Source organism: Heteronotia binoei, chromosome 2, assembly GCF_032191835.1.
Source record: "Heteronotia binoei isolate CCM8104 ecotype False Entrance Well chromosome 2, APGP_CSIRO_Hbin_v1, whole genome shotgun sequence".
NCBI lineage: Eukaryota > Metazoa > Chordata > Lepidosauria > Squamata > Gekkonidae > Heteronotia > Heteronotia binoei.
This window is the reverse complement of record NC_083224.1, coordinates 190273765-190286061: the sequence shown is the minus strand read 5'-3', so window position 1 is coordinate 190286061 and position 12297 is coordinate 190273765. Positions and strand designations below refer to the sequence as shown.

The 12297-nt window shown below is 50.1% G+C and overlaps 1 protein-coding gene across 3 annotated transcripts in view; it reads left to right on the top strand.

Moving 5' to 3' along the window:
- Positions 1-12297, top strand: part of LOC132567105 (transducin-like enhancer protein 2) — a 75294-nt gene that overhangs the window by 50815 nt on the left and 12182 nt on the right. For all 3 annotated transcript variants that reach the window (XM_060232727.1, XM_060232726.1, XM_060232728.1), the window contains exons 12-14: positions 4992-5133; positions 8067-8227; positions 11957-12033. In XM_060232727.1, the coding sequence (XP_060088710.1) occupies positions 4992-5133; positions 8067-8227; positions 11957-12033 (380 nt within the window). The remainder of the gene's footprint in view (positions 1-4991; positions 5134-8066; positions 8228-11956; positions 12034-12297) is intronic.

The following is a 12297-nucleotide window of genomic DNA, read 5'->3' as shown; positions in this document are numbered from 1 at the left end:
GAATATTAAACGTGACACCCCACTCAACACCCAGGTTTCTAGATATCGGGGATCCTCCAGCACGCAGAAAAATACATTGGGACGGAGGAGCCTCCCCAGTGGCCTGTGTTGGAAGAGAATCTGTGGCCTGTGTTGGAAGAGCAGACAGGTTAAAACGGATAAAAGGAAGTACTTCTTCACCCAAAGGGTGATTAACATGTGGAATTCACTGCCACAGGAGGTGGTGGCGGCCACAAGCATGGCCACCTTCAAGAGGGGTTTAGATAAAAATATGGAGCAGAGGTCCATCAGTGGCTATTAGCCACAGTGTGTGTGTATATATAAAAATTTTTGCCACTGTGTGACACAGAGTGTTGGACTGGATGGGCCGTTGGCCTGATCCAACATGGCTTCTCTTATGTTCTTATGTTCTAGTCTTGTTCCTGCCCCCCGCATGGATTCCTTGCAAGCTCCCAATTTGTTCCCTGGAACTGAACTTCATGGCTGTAGACCAGGAGCTTTCTGCCCACACGGTGAACTTGCAAGTCATGTGGGGAAGATTTATTATTTGAAAATTACCAGCCAAAACCCTTCCCCCAAATGGCCTGATGAGGATAGAGCAGGCTCATTAGTGTCTAAGGAGGGCAGCCGAACTATTAAAGGGGAATACCAAAATAGGAACATAGAGGCGGACCGAAGAAATGTAAACATGACAGCCTCCCACCATTAATGACACATTAGTCTCCAATTCTGAACCCTAACAGGTGAGAGCCACGTAACTAGGGCTTGTTAGTCTTTTAATTGGTTTAAAACACCTTAATCATTCTGTAGGTTGATTTACTGCCCACCTTCTATATGTCATTTCTGTTTCCATTCCATTCTGTCTGAGGAAGCGTGTGTGCACACGAAAGCTCACACCCTGAATAAAACTTTGTTGGTCTTAAAGGTGCCATTGGACTCTAACGTTGTTCTATTACTTCAGACCAACGCGGCTGCCCACTTGGAATTGATATCCAGGTGACCAAGATCAGTCAAGAAAATGGCTGCTTTGGAGGGTGGATTCTACGGCATTGTTCCCTACCAAGGTCCTTCTCCAAACCCTCCCTCCCCAGGCTCCACCCCCAAATCTCCAGGTATTTCCCTACCCAGAGCTGGCAACGCAGAGCTGAAATCAGATACGTTAGACTTATCCTTTCAGGTAGACCCAGGCAGATACTGGAGGAAACTAGCAGGGCGGGAGAGTGCCACCCAAGTACTACTCCTAAATAGAACCTCCAGTTTCAGAGGCAGTCTATTTCCCGATGCAAGTTTGCCAAGATGGAAACAGCAACGGAGAGCCGCTTTCATATCCTGCCTGTGAGCTTTCTTGGCTGGCTGTGGTGGCAGGGTTGTTAGCCTCCAGGTGGAGCCTGGAGATCTCAGAATTACTACTGAACATCGTCAACATTGTCATGTTGCACGGAAGGCTGCCAGCCTCCAGCAGGGGATGGGGTAGAATTGCCAGGTGCAGACTGGGAAACTCCTGGAGATTTGGGGGTGCTGGGGAGGGGAGGGACTTCAGCAGGATACAAAACCATAGACTCCACCTTCCAAAGCAGCCATTTTCTTCAGGAAAACTGATTCCTGTGCTCCCAGGTTCCCCTTGGAAGCTGGTATCCCTAGTTGCACCCTTCAGGGAACCACGGTGCTGGCCTACGTGGACCAACAGCAGCAGGTCCCACTGTAGCAGTGCATGTCCCTTTAATGAGTCCAAGCTCAACCCCCCCACCCCCCCACCCCCAGCTCACACACACACCTGGGTTTGGGTTCTAGAAAGGCCTCCTGTTTCTAAATAGCAAATTGCCTCTCTCTTTTCTCCTTTTTTTCCACGGCTTCCATTCCTTCAAAGGAAGACTACCCCGCTCAGTTAATTAGTAGGCCACTGGGGGCTTTGAATTCCTGTGAGGGATTTAATGTATAATTAATTGCTATTAGCACAGGGCTGGGGGAAGGGTGAGGTTACCCTGTCATCAGGGTGAGATTAGGTGGGAGAGAAGCTCCGAGCTTCCCAAATGGGGGGGGGGTATTTTAATCGTTGCTGTGCTTAATTTCCACCCCCACCCCCACCCCCAGTGTCTTTTCTGTTTGGCTGCTTATAAAAATCTCCTTGAGCTCTACTCCCTTCGCTCCCCCATCTTATGCCAAACCCCCCAATACACATTTTCCTCCTTTTATAAATAGAATGTGTGGCTTTCGGTTCAAATGTATTGATCACCCCCAAGATTTCCGATTGAAACATCAGGGCAGGAGGGAGCTTGGAAGAGAAGGGCATCGATCGGATGTCACAACCCACAGCCACCGGGAAGGGAAGGGAAGAGGGACTCCAAGGAAAAGTCTACAAGCCATGTATAGATAATGGGGGGTGGGGTGAGGGGTAGCTCTGCCTGCCTTGTGCATTAGAATAGATACAGCCCCATAAGTAGAAACCATCCCTGAACTGCAGGGTTGAGATCTTACTTTGCTCCTCCACAAGGTAATAGGAAGGGAATTAAAAGGTGTGTTTTGGGGTGGACTTTTACCTGCGGTCTCCTCCCCCCAGCATAGGTAGGTGTGTGGAGGTCCTTTTGACCTCCAAAACTCCCCACCAAAACTTGAATTTGAATTAGGAGCCTTCTGGGTTCTTTTTTAAGGCAAAGCAGCTAGATGTGTAGGTGCAATGTGGCCCCTTTCACAAAACTGTTCTAAACCTGTTGTTATTCATTGTTGGCCCAATTTTGAGTAAAGCAAATCAGGGACAGGAGCTTCGTATACTGAATTCTCATCAGTGAGCTGTCTCTGATGCGCTATGGTCATTTCAAAGTGCCACTCCCCACCTACCCCTTTTCACTGCACAATCTTCATTGGACTTTTTTAACGGAAAAAGGTAGGCTTCCCAATTCCCAGGTCCCAGCGGGGGATCCCCCGTTTTCATAGGCTTCTCCCCGCCCCCAGCCAGCCAGCTGGCCGGCGGGGGAAGCCCTGGCCCCTATAATCACCATGTAGTTTTAGAGCTCCTGCAGGTCCGTTTTTAAAATATGTGCCTTTAAGGCTGAGTGGGAAACAGGAAGGGCTTCCGAGAAAGGCCCCTCCCTTTGTTTTGCTTTCGTTTTTAGATCAAGTAAAGTTCTGCAGGAAGAAGACCCAGTAAGTATTTGTGTGTGAGAGAGAGGGAGGGGGCAGGGGATTCCCTGGTTTGGAGGCCCTCCCCCCCCTTTTGAAAGCATGGTGGGGGAGGGAAATGTCTACTGGGCACTCTATTATTCCCTATGGAGAACGATTCCCATAGGGAATAATGGCTAATTGATCCGTGGGTATCAATGCCCAGTGTTTCCTGGCTCCACCCCCAAAGTCTCCTGGCTCCGCTCCCAAAGTCCCCAGATATTTCTTGAATTGGACTTGGCAACCCTAGAAAAAGGTGAGCATTATAGCGCACTTCAGAGCTATGGCAGCACCGTTGAAATGCCGTGACTCTGAAGTGCACCTTAGAATGTTAAAAAAAAATCCGAGGAAGATCATGCAGCAAAAAAGGGTGTAGAGGAAGCAGCATTGTCAAAAGTGCTGTGGACATGTTAAACAGCGCACCACAGTGATTCAGACGTGCAACGAAAACAGAAAAAATAACTTTCCCTCAAAAGCAGCTCAACCATGCTTTGCTAGCCCAATGCAAGCGAGTTTGTACGAACAAGTAAATAAATTCCTGCACAGGTCTTACGGGCAGGGCAGCCTAGCATATTGGGGACATGATTCAGGCTCAGTTCGAAGGCCCATGCCTGTCACAGAGGCTGGCTTCAAGACTCAGGGCCTGCCCCAAATTCTCAGCCTGGCCTACTTGCAGGGAGCCACCTGGTTTGGTGGCTCTGATTGGGCTCTCAGTGCTGGAAGATGGTCCCCACCACACTAGTTGGTCGCCACTCCACCAGCAGGTAGAGGAGCAGCAGCAGGACAGTACCCACTTGCAGCCCCAATGGCACCCAGCCCTTATCTTCCTCCATGGCCCAGCCAGCCACAACTGGAGGCAGGCAGGGAGTGACAAGGTCGTACTGGTAGCCTTGTTTCACATAGCTTTCTCAAGCTTCTCACAAATAAGTTAAATCACAGGGTAAGAACGCCACAAGTTTCCACACTGAACAGCAGTTTTCACACTGAACGATTGAAGTGTTGTTCAGTGTGAAAACTTGTGGTGTTTCACAAGTACCTCCCCCTAAGTTCACAGAATCAGCATTGCTGTCAGATGGCCATCTAACCTCTGATTAAAAGCATCCAAAGGAGGAGAACCCACCACCTCCTGAGGAAGCCTGTTCCACTGAGGAACTGCTCTGTCAGGAAGTTCTTCCTAATGTTTAGCTGATTTAATTTCAACCCGTTGGTTCTGGTCCGACTTTCTGGGGCAACAGAAAACAACACTGCGCCATCCTCCATATGACAGCTCTTCAAGTCCTTGTAGATGGTGATCATATTATCACCTCTCAATCGTCCCCTCTCCAGGCTAATCATACCCAACTCCTTCAGCCTTTCCTTATAGGACATGGCAGGTGGTGGTTAAAATCAGTTACACAACTAGCCATTTTATCTCCATTATAAACAGCCTGACCTCTGTTAGCACAATATTGACTATAATCTTGTATTTTGCCCCAGCCTCAAGGATGCCATGGTCAGGCTGCTTCCCCGGCTCCTTTTTCCTGCCCCTCACATCTCCCTCCCTGAATTCTGACATAATTTGAAGTTTACAGGATGTTGAAAACTCTATCTGGGGCTGTTATGTTCTGTATTCTTTGAGCAGGAGAGCCTGCTGGTGGACCTCCTGATGACCTCTGGGTTTTGGCCACTGTGTGACACAGCGTGTTGGACTAGATGGGCCATGGGCCTGATCCAACATGGCTTCTCTTATGTTCTCATGTTTTTCTTATGAACCTCTAATAATGCGGTGATATTCAAGGTTTGTGAAAATGGGATGTGGGTGCTTTCTCAAAGCAGTAGTGTCCTTTCTCTTTCAGAGTGATGATCCCACCAACCTTCCTACCTGCAAGTCAGCCGGGCTGTCGACATCCCAAGAGTCCTTGATCCTGGGGCCTGGTCCCAGCTGCCCTACCCAGGTCAGACAGATCACCTCCAAGTCCTCCGCAACAGAGGCCAGCAGTAAGCTGAGTTGCTTCGAATTGTAGTTCTTGCCCCCCCTCCCCCACCATACTGTACATAGTTTCATCCCCCATTATATACATTATATGTGGGGGTGAATGCAAGTGACTTTTTATTCATAGAATTTGCATAAATTTGCACGTGAATAATTGGTATGAAACAAAAAAGAAAACCACCTTCATTGCTGCATGTCATGGCAGGAGCTGTCTTAATTTTTATTTATTTTAATGTTTCTATACCACCTTCCCCAAACAAAGTGTGGGTTCAGAGTCTGGAAGGAATTCATGTTAGGAAGAAGAAGAAGAATTGCAGATGTATACCCCGCCCTTCTCGCTGAATCAGAGACTCAGAGTGGCTTACAGTCTCCTATATCTTTTCCCCCCACAACAGACACCCTGTGATGTGGGTGGAGCTGAGAGGGCTCTCACAGCAGCTGCCCTTTCAAGGAAAGGCTCAGAGCGGCTCACAATCTCCTTTCCCTTCCTCCCTCACAACAGATTCCCTGTGAGCTGGATGGGGCTGGAGAGGGCTCTCAAAGCAGCTGCCCTTTCAAGGACAGAGTCTCAGAATGGTCTACAATCTCCTTTACCTTCCACCCCCACAACAGACTCCCTGTGAGCTGGGTGCGGCTGGAGAGGGCTCTCAAAGCAGCTGCCCTTTCAAGGACAGTTTCAGAGCAGCCTAAAATCTCCTTTACCTTCCTCCCCCACAAGAGATTCCCTGTGAGGCGGGTGGGGCTGAGAGAGCTCTCCCAGAAGCTGCCCTTTCAAGGACAAAGTCTCAGAGCGGCCTACAATCTCCTTTCCCTTCCTCCCCACAGCAGACACCCTGTGTGGTGAGCGGGGCTGAGAGAGCTTTCCGAGAAGCTGCCCTTTCAAGGACAGAGTCTCAGAGCGGCCTGCAATCTCCTTTCCCTTCCTCCCCCACAACAGACACCCTGTGAGGTGGGTGGGGCTGAGAGAGCTCTCCTAGAAGCTGCCCTTTCATGGACAGAGTCTCAGAGCAGACTACAGTCTGCTTTCCCTTCCTCCCCCACAACAGACACCCTGTGAGGTGGGTGGGGCTGAGAGGGCTCTCACAGCAGCTGCCCTTTCAAGGACAGAGTCTCAGAGCGGCCTACAATCTCGTTTCCCTTCCTCCTCCACAACAGACACCTTGTGAGGTGGGTGGGGTTGAGAGGGCTCTCACGGCAGCTGCCCTTTCCAGGACAGAGTCTCAGAGCGGCCTACAATCTGCTTTCCCTTCCTCCCCCACAGCAGACACCCTGTGAGGCGGGTGGGGCTGAAAGGGCTCTCACGGCAGCTGCCCTTTCAAGGACAGAGTCTCAGAGCGGCCTACAATCTCCTTTCCCTTCCTCCCCCACAGCAGACACCCTGTGAGGCGGGTGGGGCTGAGAGGGCTCTCACAGCAGCTGTCCTTTCTAGGGCCGTCTTAACAGCATTCTGGGCCCTGGGCAAAGCAGTGTACTGGGCCCCTATGACAACTTTTCACAGGAATAAAAATGTAAATAGTCGATAGAATTAAATGTATATTTATTTTATTGGCACGTCCAACAAAATCAGTGTTGAAACATTAAAAACGTGCTGTGCAGCAACAACTAATAAACATGATAAACATTTAAAGAATACACAGGGCTTTAAAAACAAATAAAAAGCTTATCCATTCATATATTCACAAACTGTCAATGCCTGGTTATTAGTACTGCATCATATACAGATTAGTATGGGGCCCCTATGCGTATGGGGCCCATGGGCTAGTGCCCATCAGGCCCATGCTTTAAAACAGCCTTTCAAGGACAACCTCTGCCAGAGCTAGGGCTGACCCAAGGCCATTCCAGCAGCTGCAAGTGGAGGAGCGGGGAATCAAACCCGGTTCTCCCAGATAAGAGTCCGCACGCTTAACCACTACACCAAACTGGCTTTGCTTATAAGCTTAGGTTTGCTTATGTGTTCGATTTGTACTGTAATTTAGTACTTTCGTACTATTGAATTGGTGGAAAGTGCTATCTAATCACAGCTAATTTATGGCAACCCGATAGGGTTTTCGGGACAGCACACAGACAGAGGCAGTTTGCCATTGCTTGCCTCTGCATAGCAGCTCTGGACTTCCCATCTGATCCAAGTACTCACCTGGACCAATCTTGCTTAGCTTCCGAGATCTGATGAGACTGGGCTAGCCTGGCCAGGCTGGTAGCCAGAAAATTTTAGGTGGGGGGGGGCCCACGGAACAAAATTTCCGATGGAGGGGCCCCCCCGCTCTGGCGGCCCGTGCTCTCTCTGCTGCTGCTGCTCTGGCAGCCCCAATCTCCCCACCACTCTGGTGGCTCCTCTCCCTTCGCCTCCACCTACCTGGTGAAACGCCTGCTTCTGGGGCTCTTTCAAGGCCCAACCCCGCCGATCAGCTGATTGGCGGAAAAGCTGCTCTCCTATGCCGGCCTTCGGGTGCTCTGTTGCTCGGCTTGCTGGTCTGGAGATCACCCAAAAGCCAGCATAGGAGCACCAGCCTCGGTGTGACTTTTACTGCCAATCAACTGATGGGGGGGGGGGGGCTTGAAAGAGCCTCAGGAGCCAGCGCTTCATTGGGTGGGGGGGGGAGGGAGGGGGGAAGTGCCAGTGAGAGGGCTGCCAGAGCAGTGGGAGATTGGGGCCGCCAGAGCGACGGGGAGAGTAAGGTTGCCAGAAGGGGCCATACAGGTTGAAGGGGAGGGGGTGTTGATGGGGAGGCTGGCCTCCCCAGGCCCCCTGTGGCTACAGGCCTATTTAATTTGCCCCCCACCCCCCGCACCTCCCCAGTTCTAATGCCCATTTTAATCAGGGGCACCTTTTCCAAGTGGCACAAAATTCCTTGCTGGGTCAGAAGGAAAGATTGGAATTTGCACAGACTTCTTCTGTTTGTTAAATTGATGCTTCCCCAAACCCCATTGTCTCCCTCAGCTCTTCGCAGTCCTCTGAGCATGGCAGGTTCCTACACTTCCTCATTTGGGATTGTGCCCCACACTGCCCTCAACAGTGAACTGGCTGTCTCCAGCTCCTACGTCAGCATCCATCTCTCCCCCCAGATCAGCGGGACAGTGTTGTATGGACGCTCCCCCATGGTACGTTGACTCTCTTCTAGTCTGTCACTTCAATGGTCACCTCTAGCTGGAACCCCCATCACCAAAAATCTACATTCCCATGACTTCTGTTTCTAAACCAATGTTGTGGCTTCCCCCAAAGGGCATGAGGGCTGGGCTGTAGGCTGAAAAGCCAGTTCTGGCACAATTGGCGCCTGAGCCAGAGGGGGCAGCCAGAGAGCTGCACAGTGTGATGCAGCTGAGTCCATTTTGAGCCGGGAAGAGAGCCAAGAAATGTGTCTCCTTGGAACAAGGAGGCTGGCCGGGCAGCAGGCCCAGGGAGGAGAAGTGGGCACTCGGAGAAGGGGTCAAAGGGAGGGGGGAGCTGTATAGACAAGGCCAGAAGCATTTTGCTTTGTTATCAGACCTTGTAGCCAGGCCTGATCAGGAATGACTGGGCACAGTATTTTCACTTTTCTCTCCCTGCCACTCACAAGAAGGCGTGCAGATCAGGGAGGCTTCAGCTTCCCTCCCCACTCCCCCAGACACACAGAGGGCTATGGCTGCTTTCCAATGTTATTTTCAAGGTGAGATCAGTGCAGATTATCTCCTGCCGGTGCCATTCAGTATTGTTGTTGTTTTTGGGGGGGGGGGGGAGGGAGCAAAATATATGCTTTACTGCACTATAAAAAAGCATAGTGGAGCACAATTGTGAAGAGCATAATCTCCTCCCATGTAGTTCTTCCCTCCCGCCTAGGGTTGCCAATCCCCAGGTGGTGTCAGGGGATCCCCCGGTTTGGAGGCCCTCCCCCCGCTTCAGGGTCATCAGAAAGCGGGGGGTGGGGAGGGAAATGTCTGCTGGGAACTCTGTTATTCCCTATGGAGATTTATTCCCATAGAAAATCATGGAGAATTGATCCGCGGGTATCTGGGGCTCTGCGGGGGGCTGTTTTTTGGGGTAGAGGCACCAAATTTTCAGTATAGCATCTAGTGCCTCTCCCCAAAATACACACCAAGTTTCAAATTCTATGAGCCCCAATTCTATGAGCCCCAAATGAAGGTGCCCCTATCCTTCATTATTTCCTATGGAAGGAAGGAATTGAAAAAGTGTGCCATCCCTTTAAATGTGATGGCCAGAACTCCCTTTGGAGTTCAATTGTGCTTGTCACAGCCTTGATCTTGGCTCCACCCCCAATGTCTCCTGGCTCCACCCCCAAAGTCCCCAGGTATTTCTTGAATTGGACTTGGCAACCCTACTCCCGCCCCAGCATCAGAGATGGTTTCCTGTGGCCTGCCTCTGTGTAGCAATTAGAATTGCCAGACCCCAGCTCTGAGCAGGGGTTCCCCTGATTTCCAGGGCTCAGCCCCACCGCCAAACAGCCTCCTTGTGCAGCAACATCACCAATGTGATGGTATCACATGGCAGTGACGTCATCACACCAGGGATGTCATGAGGCAGCACTAGCATTTTGGGCGCAAAAGTCTATGGTTAACAAAGAGTTTTGCCCCAAATGCCAGAGCATTGTTGTGCAATGCCCCCGATGTGATGATGGCACTTCTGTGTGATGTCATTGCATTGGTGATGCACTCCTGGAAATCGCCCTCCCATCTCTCCCCGCCAGCAGGGCAAGTTGACCTAGCAATCCCGGACTTCCTTGATGGACTCCCCACCAAATACTAACCAGGCCTGATCTTGCGTAGCTCTGAGATCTGACAAGATCAGGCCAGTTGGGGCTACTCGGGTATAGTAAGAATATAGGGACCATACATCCCAAAATCCGACTGTGGCCATTTTCCCACTGACCTTACCTCGGAGCAACGTCCCTCTTCACATCCGCTGCGCGGATTTCCCACCAATTGCTGCGCATAACCAGGAAGAGCTGCAGCTTTTGCGTCGCAGATGTAAACTGGTTTTTTAGCGGTTTACATCTGCGACGCAAAAGCCGCGGCACTTCCTGGTTCTGCGCAGCAGTTGGTGGGAAATCCGCGCAGACGCTGCGCAGTGAAGAGGGACGGCGCTCCGGGGTAAGGTCAGTGGGAAAACAGCCTGTGAACTTTCAAGTGCTGCAGGATTCTTTATCCAACTAGATGTTAAGCACAAAAAAGGCACAGCTTGTGGAGTGGGGAGAGAAAGAGATGATTAGGGCACAGACTTGGGGATGCCAGCCTCCAGGAGGGACCCCAGAAGTACAGCGTACTTGAAGATGACAGAGATCAGTTCCCCTGGAGAAAAGGGAAGGTGGACTGTGTGGCATTGCACCCCACTGTGCTCCCTGTCCACCCCATCCCCAATTTTATTTAGTTAGTTAGATAATTTATATTTTGCCCTTCTGTTGGGGTTTAGATATACGATTAGCAGAGTAACGTGGAGAGAACCACGAATAACAGCCAGGCACACGGTTTAGCTTAAGATACAAAGTAGTTTACTTTACTAATGAGGAAAAAGGTATGACTGGGATTTCTAGAAAACAAAGAAGGACTCAATATCCTATCTAGCTTCTAGACTACATCTTGACTCTCTCGAGTCTTAACTTCAACTGCATGGAGATCTGAGGGCTTAACACAAAGGGCAATAAAACTGACCAAATGGTTTCCCTCAGACCGCCACCCAAATATATGGCTTAGTCTTTTAGGGCTCTCCCTCAATGGTCACTATGCATATTGACACCTAGCCTTGGCGGGAAGTACATGCAAACATTCTCATTGGCTCTACCTACTCACTGGCTAAACATCAGCATGCATATACAAACACTTAATTAACTCATAACAACAGGAAGTGAAATTGCATCAGAAACCCAACACCTTCCCCAAGACTCAGGGCAGATGACATCATAGATAAAACAACAATTAAAACTTACAATTAAGATCAAAACAATATGAGGCAATACAATAAAACAATAGGCAAGTTATAGACCATAGATGGTGATTTCAATTGGGCACATTCTACAATTCAGTGTACTGATAGTCTAAAAATACAGTAAGATGGTTTTGCAGCAGAGAAGGCCAGCCAATGGGATAGGACGCCCATTGCCTCAACCAAAGGCCCAGCAGAATAGCTCCATTTTACAGGCCCTACGAAAAGGTAACAAATCAATAAGGGCTCAGATCTCTGTAGGGAGCTGATTCCACCAGGCTGAGACCAAGACCGAAAAAGTCCTGGCCCTGGATGAGGCAAGTTAGACATTCTTTGGGCCAGAGATGGTCAGTAGATGTTGCGAACCAGATCTTAATGATCTTCGGGGCACATATGAGGAGAAGAGGTCCTGTAGGTATGTCAGTCCCAGGACGTGTAAGGCTTTAAATGTCAAAACTAGGACCTTGAAACAGATCTGGTACTCTCAAGGAGTTCCCCAATCTGGATCTGGTAGCCCTATCAGCCCATCCCCTGCCAGTGGCTGGGGGAACATGGCAACCCTAGGCACAATGGAATCACTCAGAGAGCACTGAAAGTCAAATGAAACTTGAATGTAGGTGTTAGAGTAAGATCTGTGGGACTCTGCTTCAAATTCCCACTCTACTTTGCATTCAAGCTAACCTCACAGGGCAATATTTTGTGAGGAAGCCATGGATGCCATTCTGAACTTTCTTGAGGACTGGTGGGTTAGTATTAGGTACAAGTTTGTAAACCTCCGCCCGTGCGTGTCTGTGGGCATTTGGTGGGCACCTTCACCAGTGCCAATTCCAAGCCTGTTTCTGAGTTTGGGGGTCGATTTAGATTGTGTGGATCTGTTTTTGAGAACCATTAAGGGTCTTTCTCTTCGGTTTCAACAGGTAGCCTTTGAATCCCACCCGCACTTGCGTGGATCAGCAATCTCCTCTTCCCTGCCAGCCATTCCTGGTGGCAAGCCGTAAGTGTGGAGCCTTGCAAGTAAGAAGGTCTGGACTGGGATGCAGAACGAGGTGGATCTGACACCTGCCCCCGGATCCTGGCAGTGGCATCCCACCCCCTTCTACAGGACAATCGTTGTCTGTGGCTTCTCCCCAGGCGCTCTTCTTGCCCTGATTTTCCACAGGGATACTGTTGTCAGTCGTCCTGGATCCACATTTTCCCTCACTGCCCCTACCACTGCAGACTCAGTATGCTTCCTGAATGTCAGTTTCCTCCCACTTTC